The sequence below is a fragment of the Rhinatrema bivittatum genome, chromosome 1 (assembly GCF_901001135.1).
Source record: "Rhinatrema bivittatum chromosome 1, aRhiBiv1.1, whole genome shotgun sequence".
Classification (NCBI taxonomy): Eukaryota; Metazoa; Chordata; class Amphibia; order Gymnophiona; family Rhinatrematidae; genus Rhinatrema; species Rhinatrema bivittatum.
Window position 1 is genome coordinate 512,432,045 of NC_042615.1, and position 25,518 is coordinate 512,457,562.

At 44.9% G+C, this 25,518-nt stretch overlaps 1 protein-coding gene across 3 annotated transcripts in view; it reads left to right on the forward strand.

Annotated features, from left to right (window-relative positions):
* The first annotated feature begins 18,027 nt into the window (after nucleotides 1-18,027).
* Nucleotides 18,028-25,518, forward strand: part of ARAF (A-Raf proto-oncogene, serine/threonine kinase) — a 104,497-nt gene continuing 97,006 nt past the window's right edge. For 2 of the 3 annotated variants that reach the window (XM_029611767.1, XM_029611756.1), the window contains exons 1-2: nucleotides 18,100-18,148; nucleotides 24,894-25,043. Coding sequence is in view for 1 of the 3 variants with exons in the window: in XM_029611747.1 (XP_029467607.1) it covers nucleotides 18,057-18,148 (92 nt within the window). In the remaining 2 variants the exon portion in view is untranslated. Of the gene's footprint in view, nucleotides 18,149-24,893; nucleotides 25,044-25,518 lie in introns of all 3 variants that reach the window. The other variant, XM_029611747.1, reaches the window with a different exon arrangement.

Genomic DNA, 25,518 nt, shown 5'->3' on the forward strand with positions numbered 1-25,518 from the left:
AGAATTTGAAAGCTTTTCGAGGCTACGATTAAATCTAGATAAGTCAGAGCGATTGAATATTTAGTGGCCAATTACAATCCCAGTGGCCAATTACAATTCCCACCAACTAGGGATAAATCATCCCTTCGTTACCTAGGCATTACTATTCAGTCCAATCCTACACAATAGTAGACATGTAATGTTATGCCCATAATTAGAGAATTTAAGAGGAAGTTGGACTCATGGCTGCATTTTCCAAAATCTCTTATGGGTCAAGTAGCTCTAGTGAAAATGATTTTGGTGCCTAAGAACCTTTGCTTATTTCATATGGCCCCATTACTTCTACTACAGAAAGACATACATCTGATTTTTCAACTATTTACTACATTTTTCTGGAAAAATCATAAACCTAGGTTGGCACTGTCTAAACTCATGGTCCTGAAAGATGAAGGGGGATTGGGAGGGAACGTGCAGCGCGCGCAAGTTGCACAAATGTGCACCCCCTTGCGCGCGCCGACCCCGGATTTTATAAGATACGCGCGTATCTTATAAAGTACGCGCACGCGTATGTTTTTAAAATCTACCTCAGCATGTATTCTCTTTTAGTACAAAGTAACAGACTTCTTGGAAATTCGTGAGGCTTATTGAGTCTTTCCTGGAAGGTTTCTCCATTTCTCCCTTCAGTAGGTAATTCAGATTTTATACCAGGAGGTATGTATGCTTTATTCACTAAACTTTGTGACAATTGTACACAATGGAAAAGGTGTTGTAACACACTTTATTGACAGTACCACAGACAAAATGTATTCTTTTCCTTATTTGGTCTCACATTGTTTCTTACAGAGGTCAGATATCTTTCATTACTTACAGCTAAAAAGTTACAAAGAGAAAATATTAGCAGAAAATAGAGGTTGGAAAGAGCAACTTTGGAGAAAGGAGGAGTGAGGAACCTGCTAAGAGAGAGACCATGCACTAGTGCTGTCCATCGGGATGTCCCCCCCATCCCCCCCCCTATTTTCGGTGACTACATCAGCCGGGGACATCGAGATTTAAACGAGGCACCAGAGGCGTGCATTCGAGGGAGTGACTTTGGAGAGAGGAGGAGGAGTGAGGAACCTGCTGAGAGAGAGACCTTGCACTGGTGCTTGTGCTGTTCATCAGGACGTCCTCCCCTCCCCTGTTTTGGTGATGTCATCAGCCAGGGACATCAAGATTTAAACAAGGTGCCAGAGGCGGACAGCTTTATCTCCACTTGTCTTCAATTTCGATGGGGAAAAAAAGGAAGAACAAAATATCCTCTTCCTCCCCTATTTTGGGGTCGCATAGAGAGCCCATGGATGAACATGTACTTCACTTGGGGAACTCGCCTATTATGGACTACAGATTAGAAACCTCTGTTACAGAGGTTTCTTTGAGTCCAGGCCTTGGACAGCCTCCACCCTAAGCATCTGGGTTACCTTCTGTTTGTGTGATGGAACGTATTTCAGGCGGTTGATACTTCTATTTCAGCTAAGAAGTAACAGCAAGTTGGTAAAGGGGTTACATTGTCTACGGAGCAGAGTGTGACTATTGAAATGTTATAATTCATTTCTTATGGTTTACCTGTTGTTTTTCCAGCACCTTCATCCAGTGTCTTGGAGATGGAGATCCCAGAGGTGATCACACTGAAAGATATCTGGAGGATGGTGGCTAAATTAGATCAGACATTAAACCAAAATACATCTCAGATGACTATCTTTACAGCTAAAACTAGAGTGAAGCGTTTTGAATCAGTGGAAAGCTCAAAGTGCAGATATATCTTCTATAAAATATAGCTTGTTTGTTCATAATCGTTTGGAGGTTTTGGAGAATTTGATCCGTAGTAAAAATGTAAGATTCTTGAATTTTTCTATTACAAGGTTGTTATCTGCCATCGAGATGTTTAAAAAATACTTTAAAAATATTTTAGGTTTTTCAGATGATCAGATTACAAGCTTATCAAATATCTATTATCTTCCTAAGCAACGAGCTAATTCGGATGGGTTACTGGAGGCAATCAGGCATGATAGCTTGGGAGTATCCGCCTTCTTGGAATCTACTATTGATTTAGTTCCAACTTGGGCAACACTGATTGTCTCTTTCAGCTTAGATAAAGATAAAGATAGAGATATTGTGTTCCGAAAATATTGCTTGAATAAACATATTTCCTTTGGTAGTCATAAAATACAAATTTTTCCAGATGTATCACCTGAAACGCAAAAGAGAAGGAAGCATTTTCTTTCTTTAAAGGAGAAAGTGCTGCAATTGGGCGCCACTTTCTTTCTTAAGTTCCCCTGTAAATGTTTAGTCTCCTTCCAGAACAGTAAGCTTGTATTATAGAAACATAGAAACATAGAAATGACGGCAGAAGACCGAATGGCCCATCCAGTCTGCCCAGCAAGCCTCACACATTTTTTCTCTCATTCTTATCTGTTTCTCTTAGCTCCTTGTTCTATTCCCCTTCCACCCCCACCATTAATGTAGAGAGCAGTGATGGAGCTGCATCCAAGTGAAATATCTAGCTTGATTAGTTAGGGGTAGTAGGGGCAGTAACTGCTGCGATAAGCAAGCTACACCCATGCTTATTTGTTTTACCTAGACTATGTTGTACAGCCCTTGTTGGTTTTTTTTTTTCTTCTCCCCTGCCGTTGAAGCAGAGAGCCATGCTGGATATGCATTGAAAGTGAAGTATCAGGCACATTTGGTTTGGGGTAGTAACCGCCGTAACAAGCCAGCTACTCCTCGCTTTGTGATTGCGAATCCTTTTTTTCTTCACCCCTGTCGTTGAAGCTATGCAGGATATGCGTGAAGCATCAGTTTTTTGTTTTTGTTTTGTTTTTTTTTCCCCTGCCGTTGAATCAGAGAGCTATGCTGGAAATGCGTGATGTATCAGTCTTTCTCCCATGCCGATGAAGCAGAGAACCATGCTGGATATGCATGGAAAGTGAAGTATCAGGCACATTTGGTTTGGGGTAGTAACCGCCGTAACAAGCCAGCTACTCCCCGCTTTTTGAGTGCGAACCCTTTTTCTTCTCCCTTGCCGTTGTAGCAGAGAGCTCTGCTGGATGTGTGAAGTATCAGTTATTCTTCTCCCCTGTCAGTTATTCTTCTCCCCTGTCATTGAAGCAGAGAGCTATGCTGTATATGCATTGAAAGTGAAGTATCAGGCATATTTGGTTTGGGGTAGTAACCGCCGTAACAAGCCAGCTACTCCCCTCTTTGTGAGTGCAAATCCTTTTTTCCATTACCTCTTGTTGTTGAAGCTTAGAGCGATGTAGGAGTCACAGTAAGCATGTGTATGTTTATTTAATAAGGGTATTGTGACAATAGCCATCATTCTGGCGAGTCACCCACTCTTCATTGGCGGCCTCTTGACTTTATGGATCCGCAGTGTTTATCCCACGCCCCTTTGAAGTCTTTCACAGTTCTGGTCTTCACCACTTCCTCCGGAAGGGCATTCCAGGCATCCACCACCCTCTCCGTGAAGAAATACTTCCTGACATTGGTTCTGAATCTTCCTCCCTGGAGCCTCAAATCGTGACCCCTGGTTCTGCTGATTATTTTCCTACGGAAGAGGTTTGTCGTTGTTTTTGGATCATTAAAACCTTTCAAGTATCTGAAAGTCTGTATCATATCACCTCTGCTCCTCCTTTCCTCCAGGGTGTACATATTTAGATTCTTCAATCTCTCCTCGTACGTCATCCGATGAAGATCCTCCACCTTCCTGGTCGCCCTTCTCTGTACCGCCCTTCTCTGTACCGCCCTTCTCTGTATTGTATGACCCTTTGCATTTGGAAACATTTATCTCAGACAAAACCTGAGATGTTAACGGGATTATTATGGGTGGTTTAGACTGCATGTTTAAATTGTACCCCATCTCTTCCATCTCTCTTGCTTTTTTGTACTCATTATTTTAGATGAAATTTCTTTGTTTCTCCCTCCAAGTAATGAGGACTTATATAATTGAGATCATTGTGATGGTTTAAGTATATTGTTGCAAAGATTTTCCTTGTTAACAGGATAATTTGTATGATTATCTTGTATTATCATTGTATTATTTTTCTTTCCTTTTGGATATAGGAAAATATACCTGCTAATTTTAAGAACATAAGAAATTGCCATGCTGGGTCAGACCAAGGGTCCATCAAGCCCAGCATCCTGTTTCCAACAGAGGCCAAACCAGGCCACAAGAACCTGGCAATTACCCAAACCACAGATCAGTCCGGACAAGTGGGTTTTGCCTCCCTACCAGCAGATGGAGTCAGAGAAGAAACTTTGAAGCACTGCTACATATCCGAGAGTGTCACCTGCAGTCCCCTCAGTATTGACCTGTACCCAAGCCAAGATTAATCTTTAAACCCCTCTATTGGGCGACAGTAACAGTGGGGCTATAAACCCCCTCAACTGGAGCTCTAACAGGTCCAAACCATTGCACCTTAAAACTATGTACACGTTGCCAAACAGCACCAAAAAAAAAAACAAACTTGTGCAGGAAATGTGGCAGGAAAATCAGTCTTTCAGCATTGTTGGGGTGGGTCTCAGGACTGATCTGTTGTATTACAGGAATGAAAATTAGCAGGTAAGAACCAATTTTCCTTTCTTGAACATACCCAGATCAGTCCAGACGAGGGAGATGTACCCAAACACCTCTAAACTGGGCGGGAACCCAAAAGACCCATTCACAGAACATTCTCTCCAAACGATGCCTCGTCTTGTGCCCTCACATTCAACCAGCACTGTCTGGTGAAAGTATAAATTGAGACTACACTGCAGCCCTACAAATCTCCTGGGGTGACAGCAGCTGGCACCCAGACCAGAATGCCGCCTACACTCTTGTGGAATGTGCCTTAAGCCCCACAGGCACCTGGCGACCTCTACAAATATAAGCCAAGCAAATTGCTTCCTTAAGCCACCGAGAGATGGTAGCCTTCGTGGCCTTGTTTCCTTTCTTTATACCACCAAAAATTACAAAAAGTGATCAGACAGGCGAAACTCATTCGTAACCTCCAAATAACGCAATAATTCCTTCGCATGTCCAGAAAGTGTAGCTCCCTGTCCTGTGGGGAATCTCTTCCCCATTCCGGAATCCCCAGAAGCTCCACTGACTGATTAAGATGAAAAGAGGACACCACTCTCGTCAAAAAGGAGGAAACCGTTCGCAATGCGACCTTGTCATTGTAAATCTTCAACAAAGGATCCCTGCAGGACAAAGCCTGCAACTCCAAAATAAGTCTAGCAGAACAGATGGCCACCAGAAACACCACTTTCAGAGTTAAATCCTTCAATGTCAGTCTCCGTACCAGCTCAAATGGGTCCCCCCAAAGTCCCTGGAGAAGTAAGCTGAGACTCCAATCGAAACATAATTTCCAAATCGGCAGTTGCAAATGTTTCAGCCCCTTCAAGAATCTAATCACAGCCAGATGAATGGCCCGAGACCTTCCTTGGCACTTTCGCCAGAGGGAGCCCAAAGCAGACATCTGCAAATGAGGAAACTGTAGGCTAGCCCCTTAGCCAAGTCCTCTCACAAAAACTCCAAAATATTGGGAACATCCAATGACAGGAGGTCTAATTGTTGCTGCAAACACCATGACTCAAAAATCCTCCAGACCTTGACATACAGCAGGGACGTGGAAGGTCTCCTAGACTGAAGGAACATGGCAATGACCTGTTCCGAATAGCCTTTTAGTCGCAGTCGCAGCTTCTCAAAAGCCAAGCTGTGAGACAGAAGTGATCCTCCCGATCCGAGAATATGGGCCCCTGATTTAATAACTCTGGGAGATGGGCCAATCTGAGGGACTCCTAGACTGCAAGCTGTACTAGATCTGCGAACCACGCTCAGTGAGGCCACTCCGGCGCCACCAGCACCACCATTCTGGGATGTGCCTCAGAACCCGACCAACAAGGGGCCAAGGAGGGAACACGTACAGAAACCCCCCCCATCAACCAAGGACACACCAGAGCATCCAGGCCCACCGAGCCAACCTCCCTTCGGAGAATGAAAAACCTCATCGTATTAAGTTGCCATGAGATCCAGCTGGGGAATGCCCCACCCAGCACAGATGTCATTCCAAGCTTCCCGAGACAACTCCCATTCCCCTGGGTCCAGTTGTTGCCGCCTGAGGAAATCTGTCTGCACAATGTCGACTTCCGCCACGTGCAAGGCCGCTATGCCCTCGAGATGGTGCTCTGCCCAAGCAAACAACCACTGAGTTTCCAGCACCACCACCTGACTCCATTCCGCCTTGGCGATTGATGTATGTCACTGCTGTCACATTGTTTGAGAATACACGAATCATCCTCACCTTGACCAATGGAAGAAATGCTTCTAGGGCTCACCGCACTGCCCTCATCTTCGAGATGATTGATGGACAAGGACTTCTGCCCTTGAGCCAAGTGACACAAGCACACTGCCCCCCTCCAGATCCACTCCCTTTTCCAAATTGCAACGTGACAGCCACCATGATAAACTGGACCTAAGGCAAATGCAGATGATACCCCTCTAACACTGGATTCCACCTCGACAGAAGCACGCGTTGAAGAGGTCGCATATGCGTGAATGCCCATGGCACCAAATCCAATGTGGACACCATGGACCCCAGAATTTGTAAATAGTCCCACACTGTCAGAACCGAAAGCCAAAGAAGACACACCCCTGCGCCCGTAGCTTTACCATGCAGTCCATTGACAGGACTACCCTGCCCTTCTGAGTATCGAAGAGGGCCCCCAGATATACAAAAGATTGGGACGACTCCAGGTGACTCTTCATCATATTAACAACCCAACCCAGTGACCGCAAGGTGTTCGTCACTCGCTGTAGAGACCTCTCGCATTCCTCCTCCGACTTCACGAAAGGACTATTGGCGGCCCCCAACCTGCTTCGCAGACACACCAGCAGAGGTCTTGACTGGGCGAAACCTGTGTAAATCCTGAAAACGAGAATGAGCTGGAAAAACCTTCTTACTGGGCCACTTATTCTCAGGCAACCGGTCCCTTTCAATTCCCCCAACGTCTTCATTACCTGATCCAAATCCTCCCTGAAAAGGAGCTTCCTTTAGTATGGGAGATTACAGAGCTGGGCCTTGGACCACATATCTGCTGACAAATTGTGCACCCACAGAAGCCTATGGCCATCACCACCAAAACCATGCTCTTAGCTGAGGTGCACACCAAATCATACAATGCATCTGCCACATAAGCAGCTTCCACCTCCAAGCGGGCTGCCTGCAAGGCACCACCATCTCCAGTCACTGCCTGCTCCTAGGCCTTCTGCACCCAACACAGACAGGCCCTCTGCATCAAACTAGCACAAACAGCACCCCAAAGACTCAACACAGACACCTCCACCTTCAGCACCCTCAGGAGATCCAACGTCTCTTCCATCAGGGTGTAAAGCTGAGCCATCGCCCTGCCCTCCTTTAAACCCATTTCCAGGAAATTCCACTCCCGGTTCACCAACTTCCAGATCTTCTTAGGTAATGGAAAAGCACTTGACGGACCCCTCATCCCATCCAGGATCAGGTACACTCCCTCATTATCAGATTCCTCCTGAGTCACCTTCACTCTCAACTCCCCCAAAACCTAGGGAAGAAGAGGCCGTAGCTCCTCCCTCTTAAACAAATGAACCACCCTTAGGTCTTCTCCCTCTGGAACTGGAAACTCATCCGGATCGGGATCATCATTGGTGCCATCCGGGTCCACATTGGGGGCCGGTGCCGTGTCCACATCCAGATCCACCACTCCCTGAGACCTACTTGGACTTCTTACAAGTGGGGCACAGTGGTCTTTCATTGACTCGCTCCCCCTTGCCCCTTCCTAGCCAGAAAGGCCTTATGCATGAGAAGCACAAACTCTGGGGAAAATCCTCCAGATCAGAATCCCCCCTCTCCCCCATTTGGGGCCCTCTGCCCCACGGGAGAAAGGGGAGGGGGAATCCTTTCCTCTCGTGGCCGAGATCTCCTGTCTACCATCTCCCACGGGGCCGGCCGCCGCGTAGGAACCCCCAGTCCCTCTGACGCAGGCCCGAACAACCAGAGGCCTTTTATCCCTAGGGAACCCCCAGCCAAGGAGACCTCCTCTCCAAAAATGCACTCTGTGCATAAGGAACGGGCATTCAACCATGCTGTCCAGATTCCTCAAGCACAGCATGCCGCTACCTGCAGCTTCGGTGCCTTTTTCGGGCGCATAGCTTTCAGCCATGTGGCGCTCCACATGGCTAGGCCACACAAGCGGCAAAGCTGTTGCGTGGCTCTCTGGCGCTCAAATCAATGGCGCCCGAGCCCTTCGCAGGCCACAGCCACGCCTGAGAATGGCTCCCACCGGTGCACCAAGAAATCAAGAGGCCGCCTCTTCAAAGGCCGTTCCTGCTGGCACTCCGACTTGAGCAGGAAAATCTGCAGCTGCATTCGCGGCTCACTACAACCTACCTTTGCGCCGGCCTCCACACTCACAGGGAACCCTGGGCTGCCGGATCAGCCGACAACAAAAACTCCCTCCTCCCTGAAGGGACTGACAGCAATTGCTGACCAAGGTCCTACCACCATCGGGCCAGTGACAGCCTTTCCTGCAGAAGCACTTCTACTTTTTTTTTTTAAACTTAAGCAAAGCAACCCTTGGTGTACTTCCCTGAAAGGTCTGGTGACACCAGAGAGGGGAACCTCAGAGGGCCAAAGGAACCAGTCCCCTGGCTATTGGGCCCTCTGGCGCATTGCGTGCGAAGCCCAGGCAGGGGTATCCAACCCCCCGGTAGCCCGGCTCCACCTGAGGGATGGCCCACAAAGGCGCCTAACATCTCAGAGAGCTTCCGCCATCTTCTCCTAATCTATCAATCCTATTTACTTTATTAATATCTCTTTTTTTATATAAACTAGACTGCAGATTTGCACCTCTACCATATGCTGGAATCAGAGAAATATTGAGGGGACTGCAGGTGGCATTCTCAGATATATAGCAGTACCTCAAACTTTTGTTCTCTGACTCCATTTGCTGGTAGGGAGGCAAAACCCACTTGTTTGGACTGATCTGGGTAGGTTCAGGAATGACTAAATTCAATAAAAATTAAATTATTTTTAAAAAAAAAGAAAATAGAAGTCAATACTTTTGCGCTTCCCAGCCGTGTACGCTATGCGGCTGGGCTTGCTCACCTCGCTACGCCTTCTACCACCTTCGGGCACATCCCCTTCACAGCCGCTCCCAGCTTGCGGCGTCTCCGGTCCCCCTGTGCTCCCGCTCCAGAACAGGCCTCACAGTAGGGCTCTGCGTCCTCCGTGGCATCGGCCCCGCCCTTAGGCTCGCGCACGTGGACCGCCCAGCCTTTTAAAGGGCCAGGGGCGGGACCCAGCTCCGCGGCGCGCCCTGATTGAGTGCTGCATAAAAGGAAGTGGTCTGACCCCACTTCCTTGCCTTAGCAATCGGGTCGATCACGTTGTGATAGCTAGTTTGCCTTCCTGATCCAGTGTCTTGTTCCAGTCTCCTGTTCCAGTGTCTTGTTCCAGTCTCCTGTTCCAGTGTCTTGTTCCAGTCTTCTTTCCAGTCTCCTGTTCCAGCGTCCTCTTGTTCCTACGTCTACCCAGGTAGTACTATTCGGACTGTCTTCTCGGTACTGACCTCTGCCTGTTACTTGACTACGTTTGATCGCAGCCTGGATTTGACCTTTGCATGTTTCCTTGACCATGTCTGAATGCTGCCCGGAACTGACCTCTACTTTGTCCATTGACCATGTCTGCACGCTGCCCGAAACTGACCTCTGCTTTGTCCACTGACCACGTCTGCACGCTGCTGGAACCGGCCTCTGCCTAATCACTGACCATGTCTGACTGCCACATGGAACCTGACCTTCGCCTGACTGATCATCCTCGGACTGACCACTGGTATTGACCCCTGCTTTGGCTGACCCCGCTATCCTTGACTCTAGCCTTGATTCTCACTCTTCATTCAGATTCTGTTCTGGCCTTCTCTGGTTTCTGGATTCCCTGACCTGAACATCGACCACGCACCCTTGTTCGTGGTGGGCACACCCTTGAACTTTATCTCTCGGAGATCCTGCAAGGCCCACCTAAGACCAGGCGGCCCCAGGTAACCAAGGGCTCAACATGAGGGAACCCCGTGTTGCTATTGCTGAAGCGGAGCTCTTCCTGTGCTCCGCCTCCTGGTGGCAGGCAATCTCTGGGTCCGACCAGGGAGCCTACCAATCCTGCACCAGGCCAAGGGTCCACCTCCTGGTGCAACAAATACATCTCAGGCCCATTTCAAAGGCTATGTCATTTGTATTGGAAAAGGAAAATCCTTATCAATGTTGTACAACTATTTACTGTCTGTTACAAATTATATATATTAACAAATTATATATATTAACATCTCTTGCTGATGTATGGAGTATGGATCTGATGGTTAAAATTACAGATCATGACCTTTTTTCTTGTTCATCATTAACAAATAATGCCATCCAGAGCACAGCACTGAGGAAGAGGCAATCTACCTTATAAATGGGCTCTGACCGACGGCCCGCAAATGCGCAGTAGAGAGCAGCTCTACCGCGCATGTGCGGGCCAGCACGTCGGTCTGAGCCAGCGTAAAAAATAAATAAATAAATGGCGGCGGCGGTAGCGGCAGCGGGCGGTGGCGGTAGCGGTAGCGGGCGGCGTAGCGGGCGGCGGTGGCGGTAGCGGCAGCGGGCGGTGGCGGTAGCGGGCGGCGTAGCGGGCGGCGGTGGCGGCAGCGGGCGGCGGCGGTAGCGGCCAGTAGCGAGGGAGGGAGGGACTGAGTGGGAGGGACGGAGAGAGGGAATGGATGGGAGGGAGTGAGGGGGGACTGAGGGAGAGGGAGGGAGGGAGTGAGTGGGACTGAGGGAGAGAGAGGGGAGGGAGTGAGTGGGACTGAGTGAGGGAGAGTGGGACTGAGTGAGAGGGAGAGGGGGGACTGAGTGAGAGAGAGGGAGGGAGTGGGACTGAGTGAGAGGGAGAGGGGGGACTGAGTGAGAGGGAGGGAGGGAGTGGGACTGAGTGAGAGGGAGAGGGAGAGGGGGGGACTGAGTGAGAGGGAGGGAGTGGGACTGAGTGAGAGGGAGAGGGGGACTGAGTGAGAGGGAGGGAGTGGGACTGAGTGGGAGGGAGGGAGGGAGGGAATGGGACTGAGTGAGAGGGAGGGAGTGGGACTGAGTGAGAGGGAGAGGGGGGACTGAGTGAGAGAGAGGGAGGGACTGAGTGAGAGGAGAGGGAGGAGTGGGTGAGGGAGGGAGGGAGGAGTGGGGGAGGGAGGGGGTGGTGAAGAGTGAGGGGAGAGAGAATGAGGGGGAGGTGAGAGACAGAGGGATGTAGCCCGTTTTAACGGGCTTAACGGCTTGTATAACATATTACATTGGTTCTATTTCTGGCCACTTAAGGCATTTAAAGATGGAATTACGACTTCTAATGCATATATGTAAAATGCAATGAAGTGGAAACAATTTTTTTTCACTTGTCTTTGGCATTGTCCTCGTATTCAAGTCTTTTGGGCATCGATTAAAATATTTCTATCTTTCTTGGACATCTCCATCATGGTCTGCACACTTCTGCATTTTGTGCCACCTTGAAAAATCTGTTACAGTGAAAAGAAACCAGAACATAAGAAACTGCCATGCTGGGTCAGACCAAGGGTCCATCAAGCCCAGCATCCTGTTTCCAACAGAGGCCAACCCAGGCCACAAGAACATGGCAAGAACCCAAACACTAAGAATATCCCATGCTACTGATGAAATTAATAGCAGTGGCTATTCCCTAAGTTAATTTGATTAATAGCCGTTAATGAACTTCTCCTCCAAGAACTTATCCAAACCTTTTTTGAACCCAGCTACACTAACTGCACTAACCACATCCTCTGGCAACAAATTCCAGAGCTTTATTGTGCATTGAGTGAAAAAGAATTTTCTCTGATTAGTCTTAAATGTGCTACTTGCTAACTTCATGGAATGCCCCCTAGTCCTTCTATTATTCAAACGTGTAAATAACCGATTCACATCTACTCGTTCAAGACTTCTCATGATCTTAAAGACCTCTATCAAATCCCCCCTCAGCCATCTCTTCTCCAAGCTGAACAGCCCTAACCTCTTCAGCCTTTCCTCATAGGGGAGCTGTTCCATCCCCTTTATCATTTTGGTTGCCCTTCTCTGTACTTCTCCATTGCAACTATATCTTTTTTGAGATGCGGAGACCAGAATTGTACACAATATTCCAGGTGTGGTCTCACCATGGAGCGATATAGAACATTATGACATTTTTTGTTTTATTAACCATTCCCTTCCTAATAATTCCTAACATTCTGTTTGCTTTTTTGACTGCTGCAGCACACTGAGCCGACGATTTTAAAGTATTATGCACTATGATGCCTAGATCTTTTTCCTGTGTGGTAGCTCCTAATATGGAACCTAACATCATGGAACTGCAGCAAAGGTTATTTTTCCCTATATGCACTTGTCCATATTAAATTTCATCTGCCATTTGAATGCCCAATCTTCCAGTCTTGCAAGGTCCTCCTGTAATGTATCATAATCCGCTTGTGATTTAACTACTCTGAATAATTTTGTATCATCCGCAAATTTGATAACCTCACACATCGTATTCATTTCAGATCAATTATATATATATTGAAAAGCACCTGTCCAAGTACAGATCCCTGAGGCACTCCACTGTTTACCCTTTTCCACTGAGAAAATTGACCATTTAATCCTACTCTTTGTTTCCTGTCTTTTAACCAGTTTGTAATCCACGAAAGGACATCACCTCCTATCCCATGACTTTTTAGTTTTCTTAGAAGCCTCTCATGAGGGACTTTGTCAAACGCCTTCTGAAAATCCAAATACACTACATCTACCGGTTCACCTTTATCCACATGTTTATTAAGCCCTTCAAAAAAATGAAGCAGATTTGTTAGGCAAGACTTCCCTTGGGTAAATCCATGTTGACTATGTTCCATTAAACCATGTCTTTCTATATGCTCTACGATTTTGATCTTGAGAATAGTTTCCACTATTTTTCCCGGCACTGAAGTCAGGCTCACTGGTCTATAGATACCTGGATCGCCCCTGGAGTCTTTTTTAAATATTGGGATTACATTGGCCACCCTCCAGTCTTCAGGTACAATGGATGATTTTAATGATAGGTTTAATGACAGGTTACAAATTTTAATTAATAGATCAGAAATTTCATTTTTTAGTTCCTTCAGTACCCTAGGATGCATACCATCCGGTCCAAGTGATTTGCTACTCTTTAGTTTCTCAATCTGGCCTACTACATCTTCCAGGTTCACAGTGTTTTCGTTCAGTTCATCTGACTCAACACCCCTGAAAACCATCTCTGGAACTGGTATCTCCCCAACATCCTCATTAGTAAACATGGAAGCAAAGAATTCATTTAGTCTTCCTGCAATGGCCTTTTCCCTAAGAGCCCCTTTAACTCCTCTGTCATCTAATGGTCCAACCGACTCCCTCACAGGTTTCTTGCTTCGGATATATTTTTAAAAGTTTTTATTATGAGTTTTTGCCTCTATGGCCAACTTCAATTCAAATTCTCTCTTCGCCTGTCATCAATGTTTTACACTTAACTTGACAATGCTTATGTTTTATCCTATTTTCTTCAGATGGATCCTTCTTCCAATTTTTGAAGGGTGTTTTTTTGGCTAAAATAGCCTCTTTCACCTCACCTTTTAACTATGACGGTAATAGTTTTGCCTTCCTGCCACCTTTCTTAATGTGTGGAATACATATGGACTGCGCCTCTAGGATTGTATTTTTAAACAATGTCCATGCCTGTTGAACACTTTTAACCTTTGCAGCTGCACCTTTCAGTTTTTTTCTAACTATTTTCCTCATTTTATCAAAGTTTTCCTTTTGAAAGTTTAGTGTTAGAACTGCAGATTGTACATAATTTCTGTACGCAGGGCCAGGGCAACAAGAACACTTCAACTCAGCAAGAGGTTTTTAAATTTAATTTATTTGGCTTCTTAAAAGAGGAGTCAAAGACAAGTGTTCCTGGGAGATGCTATATGCCCTCTATCTGTAATAACTAGCATCTCCCAGAATAACAGGAATGGCTCTCCTATATAGTCAAAAATACATCATTACGAAGTTTCTAGAATCACATGACTGCCCAAAAACTCATCTACAAAACCACATGATGCTGTTGTCATGATAACCTAGTATGCATAGAAAATGCTTGTGAGGACACCCTTCATTCATTTGTAAAAAATCATACTATTTACTTGTCTTCCCTGAAACCACCCTTCCACCATAAAAGTTCCTTTATCACCCTGGCTTTGATGCACTCTGTTCTTCTCTTGATATTCTTTGTTGTGTAAACAAATCGCAAGTCTCTGGCTTGAATAGGAAGCTCGGCATGAATTCGTTTTCTGGAGCCAGGACTTAATTAAAACTGTAACTTTAAAAGAAGAATCTTTTCACCTGGCTCTTGTCCATTGAGATAGGCATTTGTAAGACAAAAGCTTGCATCCTGGTTTCATGCGAACCCAGCTTCATTGTATTATGAAGTAAATGTTGCCATTGAATATGTTGGTGCCAGTAGGTCTACTTCAGGGATATTCTGCAAGTCATGCTCAGAAAGGCACTCAAAGTTCATTCACCTCTGACAGGCCACAGTACAGCAGAGGCGTCTGGGTATTTTTCCTTCCTAATATTGTGTATCTGATCAATCATATTCTTCAAGATGTACTTATTGTCCCCCTTCCAGAAGTTACGTTTGTGCAAATGTTGTCTGATTGCAAAGAAGTGTATTCTTAAAGTATGGCTCAATGAATCAGGCCCTTTACTGAATGTTTGGAAATTGACTATAACGGACTTACTATTATTGGAATATTGATCTGTGGATCCCTCATGTCTCAACTCTCTTGAAGGATTTCACGCCATATGGAAGCCCTTCTATTCTTTGCTCCCTGCTGGGATGAGGGACAAACTTGGATAAGAGTCATACCTGTGCGTTCTTGGATAATAATTACCCAAACTACATCCTATTTGTGACTTTTGACATTCGTTCCAATATAGAAATGGGGATTGGGGGAGGGTTAATGCTAGAAAGCAGATTGGGGATGTTTGCAAAATATATTGTTACGCAGTGACGTATGTTTCATGAAAGCACGTTAATGCTCTTTATGTTCTGATTATCATATCTGTTGGATGTCATCTGTTTCATATTAGTACCTACTGGTACACAGGGGTATTAGATCTGTACTTTTGTCACTTGCTGCTGCTGATGGCAATAGAAAAACACAGTAAAAATGATTACACATAAAAGCATAGTGCAATTCATCATGCGGACATGACGTCCAGTGAGCCTTTCTAAGTGAGAGCAAGGAAAATAAAAAAAAAAAAAAAAAAAAAATTAAATACACATAGGCTTTCATGAGGGGAACAGCAATGCTGCTGCTTCAGGCCTGCTCTTTGAACTGAGGGCTGCTTATAAACAGACCTGTCAGTGCACTTTAATATTTCCCAGCACATACATGGATGGGAGGATGAGCCATTGTGCAGGGATGTTATATAAATGGAAAAGAGACCATCTGGTGGATTTCTTTAAGTAGGTCTCACAGTTTTCAACTCATATTTGTTCACGTTAAACTCCTTCCTGCATCAGCAATAATGTTTACTTGCACAAAATGTGCATTCAAGTGCAGGTACAACTGTGCCCTCGGCTGAACATACCTTTCTGCATCGGCCCAAATGATGTGCACACATTTTTTTTTTTTGGTATGTAACATTCCTTGCTGCATTGGCATTAGAGTTTGTACACAAAAATATGTATGCACAACTGAGGGTTAAACTGTGCACAGTGCTGAGCGAACATTTTTGCACTGGCCCTTAGTTTAAGTTCAAAATCATTAAAATATGCAGTGTTTGCAACTGGAAATAATCCAGTGTGCACATCTATGCAAAAAGGAAATCTCACCATGATGGAAAAATACAGCACAGGCAGCAATGATAGTACTCTATTCACCCAGCAAACCTGTGTCCTCTAGTGTCTGTCTACCTGCCAATAGGTGTCAGATCTGAACAAAAGAACAGGGAATGAAAAGGAGAAGCCTGAAAAGGATAGAGTTTCCTGCTCACACTCAGCACTAGTTCTCCAAGGTACTACCCGCTCATGTTTAATTAAAACTACTTTCCCAGGGAAAGCTGCAGGGAAGACTCTACCATTGCTTCACTGCCGGGAGAGGTCATTGCCACCTTTCCATTTATTGGAGGGCGACTGGGACTTTCAAAAGGGCAGAGCCAGCAGTATATTACCAGTGGTGCGCCAAAACCATGTGCCCCTAAGATTGAATTGTGACCTCCTTCACTGTTTTCAGTCTGGGATGAGGATGGGCAAGAAGAGAAAAGATACTATGCATGTGTTTCCATCCATTGTGACTATGTGTCTTTACCTTGTTCTCAAACCACCCTGGAGCTCTTTATGTTTAGCCAAGGAGGATCAGGACTACAGGAACTAGGAGCTTCTAGCTCCATTCTCAGCGACACTTCTGTCTCTTTAAGTCCCGGTGGCCCAGCACCCCCACAGGTTGACTCTATACCCCAGATGGGAGTTATGGCTGGAGAAGATGATGTGGGATTATTTACCACTTTCCCCAGTCTGGATGAGCAACTCCGGTCCCTCAGGCTGAAGATGGTATGTCCATCGCTACTCGAAAAACCTGCAGTTGTAACGTTAGATGTATTATCGTTAGTTATTATAAACCTGGAAATGTCTCTTTCCTTAAAAACTGATTCTGTGTTGGGTTCCCTTGGGGGATTATCTGCGAAGATGGAGGAAGACTTCCAGTTAATTAAAAATCAAAGGGAACAGTTTCAAGAAATTAAGAAAATTATTCTAAATTGCATAAATGTAATGTTGCTCTTATTAAAGATAATCAGATCATACACCAAAGAATAGAAATTTGGGTAATTTTTCAAGAAGATGTAATCTAAGATTTCTTAATTTTCCTAGATACCCTTTAGCCTCTCTCTCTCTGTTTCAGGCTAATAGTAGAGTGCAGAATACAAACATTTTAAAATAAATAAAAATAAATCAATTTTACTTGGATTTTTTTAAAGTTTACAACAAAGAAGTTATTCCCTCTATCACAAAGATATATTATCTGCCAGGTTTTAGTAAGATTTCTTCAGCCTCAGATGTTGCTGAACCAGTAAACCTTTCTATCAATTTTGATTTTACAGGTTTCCTAGAAAAATCTGATTCTGGAATTAGGAAATGGTCAACAATGATAGTAACATTTGCTTATGAATGTGATAAGCAATGGATGATGTCATTTTTTCGTGTTAAAGACAGGTCCTTTTTAGTCCAAACGATTGTGCTGTTTCCTGAGATAATTAAAGAGACTCAGCAGAGAAATTGTTTCTTCTTTAAAAGAAAAAAACAACAAAGGGTGATTGAGTTGAGAGGTACTTTTTAATTAAAATTTCCCTATAAATGCTGGGTCAAATTAAAAAGCATTAAGTTTATTTTTCTATAATCCAATTCAGCTAGAAGGCTTTCTTCAAAATAAGTCAATTTCAGGTATTGCTGTCTCATAATATGGGTGCTTTCTTTTTTTCATTTTTTTTATTTCTATAGTTGCCTTTGATTTTCCACAGTTTGCTATCTAAATTAACAGCAGTGTGTATGTCTTTAATATTATGATGCTGTGATTTTCTTATATAAAGTTTTCACTTGATTGTGCTTATTTTGAAATGAATAAAGAGAAAGTTGAAAAAAATATTTCCCGCCTCTGCTATCGTGGAATTCACCTTAAGTCTTGCTATTCACTACTTTCCTGACGTCATCGCGGCAAGCCCACTTCCCATTCTCCCCGCCTCCTTTCAGCGTCGATGAAGACTCCATGCCCTCTAGCTCGCGCTTCCTTTATTTCTGTTTACCATGAGTGACGTCAGTCCTGTCGCCCCGCCACTCACAGCTATTCTTCTAACGCACGGGAGACGTCAGCTGCCGGCCTCGCCTCCTATTCTATTTTGAACCAAGAGTGGGAGGCTGAAAGGTCCAACGTATCTGCCCGCGACCTGCTTTGATTGGCAGCTCCATTGACCAATGGGAGAAGCCAGAGCGAAGGCGTGTGCTTATGGGAGGCGGAGCGATAGAGAGGGAACAGAAATTGCTCCAAGATGGCGTCTGCATGACAGGTAGGGAGCTGCTGGGGGTCCTGGGAGGGAGGGGCCCAGCAACCCTTCCCCTCAATCCTCTGTCTCATTAGGCGAGTGGAGAGTTATGTCACCTGCGGCTCGCGCGGCAGAACCCCTCTCTTCCCGCGGAGTTCCGGTAGTGACGTCACTGGCCCCTCACTGCACACCTGGAGGGGCGCCTTAAAATTACGTCACGCCTGCCTTTAGTCACAGCTTTCTGTCTCTTCTATGAAGAGGATTTTACCTTGTTCATAGTTTGAACTTGCTGGCAGATGGAGAGATATCAATCCTGTCTTATGATATCTCTGCTTCTGTCCTCGTTCCTACTCTTTCTGTGACGTCACTCTGTCCCCCTCAGTGCTGGGAAAATTTAGGACTGTCTTGGATGCCTGATGCCATCAGTTGCATTTTGTGGACTGTAGTGCAGGTTTTACATGAAAGAGCCAGGGACGTATGCAAGAAAAAAAATTAGGCACTGCCTTAGTTTCCCAACCCAAGAAAACTGACCGTAGCATGTATTCTACTATAATCTGTATCACAAATGTACAGAAATAGGACAGATTGAAACTTCCAGTCTCAGTCCCATTCTTCCTTCCTGTTACAGACTCTAGCTCTAACCTTCACCACCACACCTCTGTGCCTATCCCACTGGAACTTATAAATGGAGAAAGTGTTTCTCATGGCCGGGTAGGTGGTCACCTGAACTCCAGTGATCATCAGACTCAATTAACATAAGAGCAGAGGCATTTATGTGGTCATACAAAGATCATGGTTCAGATTGGGAAGTGCCCTAGGGCAGTGCTTCTCAAAGTGAAGGGGGATAGCTCTAGATGTTTAGTTTGAGATAACTTTAAGTGAAGAACTTTGTACCTAATTGTCTTTTAAATATTATTTTGCCATTTTTATAGATGGGAAGACCAAAAGTATTATAGAAAAGAATAAAGGGACTGTGATCTAAAAAGGTGGAAAAGCATTGCCTTAGGGAAGCATGGTAACAGGAAAATCTTTATAAAGTAGAAAAATAGTGGCCTAATCTAAAAAGATCCATTCTAAGGGCAACACATCTTTATTAGGAAAGTAATTAAAAGTTGGAGGTTAAAATGAGACCAGGATAATTTAAAAAATAATGGTTGAAAAGGTAAAAAACAAAAAGATTCCAGGCATTTCAGAAACATGAGAAAAGGAAGGTATAGCTTGAAAGACTGAGAAAGTAGGTCAGCAAAAGCAAAAGATGAGATAAAAATAGATAATGCTTTAGCACACAGTGACAAAACTTTTCTCAGTATGTCAGTGGAAGAAGGAAGTGCCAAGGTGAGATTGCAAGACTGGGAGGAGAAGTGGAAGAATGTGTGGCAGTTAATAAAGGAAAAGCAAAAATAACAAACCCATACTTTGGTTCAGTGTTCATTGAAGGAGGATTACTAATAGATGGCAGGGGTGCTTATGGTAGTGGGGTAAACGACACACCATTTACGGAATAGATGGTTGACATAGTACTTTAAATAATAAATCCAGATGATGCCAGACACTCATGTGATCAATACTAAATTATAAAAAAGTCTGGCTAGAGAATGAAATGATTGCATGTGTTTTGAGCTCCTTTTGGTTAGACTCCGTCACCTTGGTCAGGGGTAGTTCAAGATGCGGCCACAGAGTTTACAGCTGTGCTTCTCGGGAACTCCCCACAGTCTCAGCTTTGTGGTGCAGTTTTTTCCTCTCTTAAGAGAACTGTCTTTTGGAGCGGTCTTGGACCAAAGTTCAGAGGGCAGATAGAGGTGCTTATTGGAAGCTCTTTCCCCTCTCCCTCCCCCCAACCAGTACCAGTCCTGGTTGGAGACTGTGTCAGAGGCGACAAGTAATCTGCTCAGGCGGCGCTGTCTCTGCCTTGCGGAAGGATTCCAGGACATTGGGTTTGGCTGGGGCAGTCCCTTCATTGTGGGCTCCTGTGTCCTGGGTGTGATCCTTCACGACAGTACCAGGAGTCTTCTGCACTGGATGGCCAAACACCACTTTTGCGGACTTCCCTATCCCCTCAGTGTTGGCCTCAGGGGCAGTGGTATTAGGATGGTTTGGTCAGTCACAGATTTGGGGGCTCCGTCTCTTCCTTGAAAATGGGTCCCCAGTAAGATGCTTGAGCTCTCCTATTCCTGGAAAAATGTCAGACTTTTTCTTAGGTGGTTTCCATCCACTCTGCCCAGCAAGCTTCTTATGGTAGTATTTGCTGCACTGTGCAGGTTACCCCATGTTTCTCTTAAGGATAGCACCTACCCCTCCATGCAGTTATTTGATGAGCCTTCTTGAAAATTCAAAAGTGAAAGACTGGTAAAACACCAAGGATTCTTTATTGTACAAATCGTCATAAACAGCCCGACTCAGGCTGAGTTTCGCTCGTTCTTGAGCTGCTTCAGGGGCTATGATGGTATCGTAGTTAAATAAGTTGATTCCTTGTAACGATCTTATGAAATGACTTCAGAATAGAAAGAACTCAATTATATACCAAACTAAGACTGAATACTCATGATCTGTGCAAGTTGTCATGCTCTTAATATGGAGGCACTATTATCCATATAATGCCGGTGGTAGCCTAAATGGAGAACTCCTTAGAACTGCCAATTAAGACTCCATTCACTTCCAATGTGAGATACAGGCGTATGAAACGCAGTGTCAGAGGCTGGCCACCGCTAAATAACTCAGGAATCAACCTGTTTAACTACGATACCATCATAGCCCCTGAAGCAGCTCATGAACGAGCGAAACTTGGCCTGAGTCGGGCTGTTTATGACGATTTGTACAATAAAAAATCCTTGGTGTTTTACCGGTCTTCCACTTTTGGTCGCAACTTGCAATATTGGATTGGTTTCCGGTTTGTTTCTTGAAAATTCAGACAGTGCTGATGTGTTTTGCTTATGGACTTGGCCTTAGAAGCAGTCCTGTTCTTTTTCACTTATGTCTGGTATCAGTACCACAGACTATAAAAGTCAAGGCATTCCGGAGGAGATAGTGAAGAATATATCTCCATGAAGAAATATTTTCTGGTGTTGGTTCTGAGTCATCCCCCCTGGAGTTTCATTTCGTGACTCCCAGTTCTACTGATTTCTTTCCAACAGAAAAGGTTTGAAGTTCGTGTATCATTAAAACCTTTCAGGTATCTGAAGGTCTGTATCATATCTCCCCTGCCCCTCCTGTCTTCCAGGATTTACTGTACATATTTAAATCCTTCAGCCTCTCCTCATAAGTCTCCCAATACTGACCCCCCACCGCCACCACCACCATTTTGGTCGCTTTTCTCTGGACCGCCTCCATCCTGTCTCTGTCCTTTTTGAGATACGGGCTCCAGAACTGAACACAGTACTCCAGGTGAGGCCTCACCAAGGACCTGTACAAGGGCATCATCACCTCCTATTTCTTACTGGTTATTTCATTCTCTATGCAGCCCAGCATTCTTCTGGCTTTAGCTATCGCCTTGTCACATTGCTTTGCCATCTTCTGATCCCCAGACACTATCACACCAAGATCCCTCTCTTGGTCCATGCACATTAGTCTTTCACCCCACATTACATACAGCTCTTTTGGATTACTGCATCCCAGACACATGACTCTGCACTTCTTGATTTTGAATTCCAGTTGCCAAATAGCAGTTAGTCCTTCCAAATCTCTGGAGTATAGGGAAGCCCTCACATCTAAGAAGAAGACCTTATGGTCTTGGATGCCATATTTGCTGTTTTATGTTTTCAGTTTGATTTGTTTTATGTCAGAACTCTTTTTGTTAACATGACTTTATGAATGTACAGTTGTTAGCTGCCATGATCTGTTGGCATGTGCAGTTAAAGAATAATTTTAAATAAATACATTTTTTAAAATAAATGAGTTGACGGTCTCACAGTGTCCAGTTCTCCCATTTCCACATCCTCCCCGATTCTGGTCCATTCCACAGATCCTATGCTCAAGGGCAATGGGCCTGAAGGTAGTATGTTAGGTACATACCAAGTGCATCTCACTTGATTCACTCTTTTCTTGGGGTAGTTCAATAGCCTAGTGTCACAAGGCTGTTTTTCCCTCTCCCTATGGAGGTTATAAGGATCCCAAGCAGGTGGTTTTTCACAGTTGCCTTCTGCAGGGAATGGATCTTCCACTACTACTACTACTACTACTACTACTACTGCTATTACTACTCAACTCTCCTTCATGTTTCTTTCATGCCATAGGCGTCAGCCTTATAGGTTGAGAGGGGAATTATGATCCTGGGCAACTGAAGCATGGAGAGGAATTGAGCTAGTGAAGAACCATCAGGTTTAGGCCAAAGGCCACAGCCAACCTTCTAGTATTCCAGGCTTCTAGCTCAGAAGGTTGCCCAAGTGGTAGCAATAAATTGAATGCCATAGCTGATGTGAACAAACTGAGAGAACTAGTTGCCCTCAGGTATCCTGGTAAATGAGTCAGATTTGGTCTGGGTCAGATTTCCCCTGCAGGATCTAGCAGCAGCTCACATGGCTATCACCATCATCAAGCAGTCAAATGTTTTGAGCTGACACTTTTGAGACTCTCAAGTATAAACACCGGCATAAGTGGTCTTTGCCTGACTAAGTGTCAGGTGAGGTTCTTCCGTGAGTGGATTTCAGATCAGCCAGTTGAAGCTCCAAGACAAGCAAGTTCTTCAGCCAAAAAAGGAAAGCAAGAGCCAGGAGGTTTGGATGTCCTTGTAGATCAGTGACCAGCATCCAGTCTTTGGCGTGTGTTTCCACCAGAAGCCTAGGTACTCCCTGGACTGAATTCTGAAGGTACAAACAGGAGTGCGCCGAGACCCTTTCCCCTAGTCAGAGGATTATTTCCTAGAAGGTCACTTCCATTTTGTTGCAATCTTGGCTGTTACATAGGATACTTAAGGCAAGGGGTTACGGCCTTCAGTGACGTGAAAGAAGAGTATGTAGTGGAGAGTTGAGTCTCTTCTAGGTCAGTTTTCAGGCAAAGACAATATTTCCCTTTGAGGAATCCATTCCATCAGAAGAGATTGGAATGAAGGCAAAACTTACAAATCTCGCAGATGGGAGAAACTGGCACTGGCTTGCTGCAAGAAAAAGTCCCAGAAGCTCTCCCATTAGATACTTCCTGTAGAGGGATCAAGAACACAAGTGTCGTCGTCCCCCCCGTCCCCCCCCCCCTTAGTTTTGAAGGTATCTGGAATCTCTTCCTCCTAAGCTTTGTAGGGTAGCAACTCTGAGTCTTATTAAAATCAGTCCTTTGGTAATTTTAAAAGAAAGAGTATTTTTGTACCAAGGACGCTCATTTTTTTTGCAAGTTTGTGCTTCACGTCTATCGGAATCAGCTTTTCTCTCTTATGGTGAGAAAGTCAGGCGATGTAGGTTGGGACAGGAATGGCCATTTCAGGTTTGTTGTACGTCACCTTTGAGATGCTTGTAGCTGACCAGTTTCTTCTCAGATAGGTCTTTGATGTATTAATGTATAGTGTCGCACTTTGCCTGCTTCAGCAAGAGTTTGAAGGTCTCAGGGGACCAGTGACCCTGCTCGATGAGGGTGCAGGAGTCCTTGTAAGCAGAGTCAGAATCTTGTCTTTCTAGAAGATACTGGCAAGGCGGTGTCCTTATTTCCGTTGCATCCGTGCTGGGGGGTTCAGGCAGGGGGAGGCTGTGCCATGGATGCAGGAGTCTTGAGAGCTAGCATGGCTTCCTCCAAGCTTTAGCACATCCCACTTATCTGGACCGGTCTAGCATGGGTGATAAGGAGGGTGAAATGTAAACTTACCTATTAATTTCCTTTCCTTCAGTTCCGTCGGAACAGTCCAGAGCCCACCCAAGGAAGCCGCGGCGATCAAGAGCTCTCAGTCTGATGGGTTCAGAAATCTAACAGCACGCACATTCTTGCCCACTCTGAAAGCAGCGGGCCTAATTTTGAACTTGGTGTAGAGATTTTTATTCCTGGGTTAATAACCATGGAGTGACATTTTGGGGCTGTATCAGGTTTTGGTTGCGGTAATGATTTGGAAACCAAAACAAAAAATTGCCTTAGATTAGGTTAGCTTTGACACAGGATACCGAAGAGCTGATGGCAGCACCAGACCTTTGTATAAGGGGAGTGAAGTCAGCTTTGAGCTTTTTCTATGTCGCCACCTCAAAAATTAATCAGAATAAGGTTAGGAGAGTCACTGGCAGTGGATTACAGTGGAGATACATTTAGAGGCAGAGCACTGTAGAGTTCTATCTGTATTGAGGGGTTGCACGTATAAACATTAAAGGTTGAAGATATGTGCATAAATGTACAATTAAAGTTCAGAAATGTAAATTTAGCACTAAATCATGACCATACATGTCAAAAATGTATATATTTTTTCTCTATTTTCCTGCCAGGCTGTTTGATCAGCAAACAGCACACCCTAATTCCTTAAACAAAAGTCCCAAGTTATAGATTTATGTTCTAATCGTTCAGCCAGAGCCTCGGTTGGTTATGCCCTCAAACTGTCCAACACGGGCACTGCTGTTTGTTTTATTACATAAGAAAGAGCAGCACTAGAGAACAGGAACTGCGCCGATGGAAGCAGTGCCGGCTTTCCGCACACACACACACACACACACACACACTGCCCCAGCACAGGCAACAGCAGTGACAAGCTTTCCTCATTGTATTGTTTGAGGGCAGCTTACAGCATCTGCCAATGTGCATTTTTTTTTTAATTCAAATAATTTCATTTTGGTTTTAATTCCTTTTTCTATACACCTCCTCCCCTTCTTAGTAATTATCACAAACGCATGGAAGAAAAGGAGCAAACCAGCAGGCAGACTAGCTGAAGACACCACCTGTAGTGGAAGATGAAAGATGGAGGGAGCCACGTGACAGATCGATAGAGGAGAGAGCTTGAGAAGCAGGAAAAATCCTGGTGAAAGTAAGCAAAGTGTAGCATCACTCCCCGGAAGGGAGTGGGGGAAGGGGGTCATTTCCTCTATTTAAAGGGAGAAGGGGCAATGTTTTTATTAATATCTTGGTGTTCACTGAGGCACAGGAAGATAAAGTGACTTGCCCGAGGTCATACGCAGAGAGTTCGTGACAGAGTTGGGGATTAGGACTGAGGCACAAACAGAGAAATTGACTCCCCTGAGGTCACACACAGACTGAGCCAGGGATTAGAAGTGAGCATAGGGGAGATAAAGGGACTTCCCCAGGGTCACACACAGAGAGTCAGTAACAGAGAGCTGTCAGGTGAGTTCTTTATATTCAAAGCTTTACAATACAACCCGTTTTTCCCAGCTTTCTGTAGCCCTCTGAATTCTTACGTTTTAATCCCTGACTCCAATTTCCATCTGGGCATTTGAGTGCCTCCGCCTCTGAGCCAATTTCTGATCTTAACAGTACCACCTAGT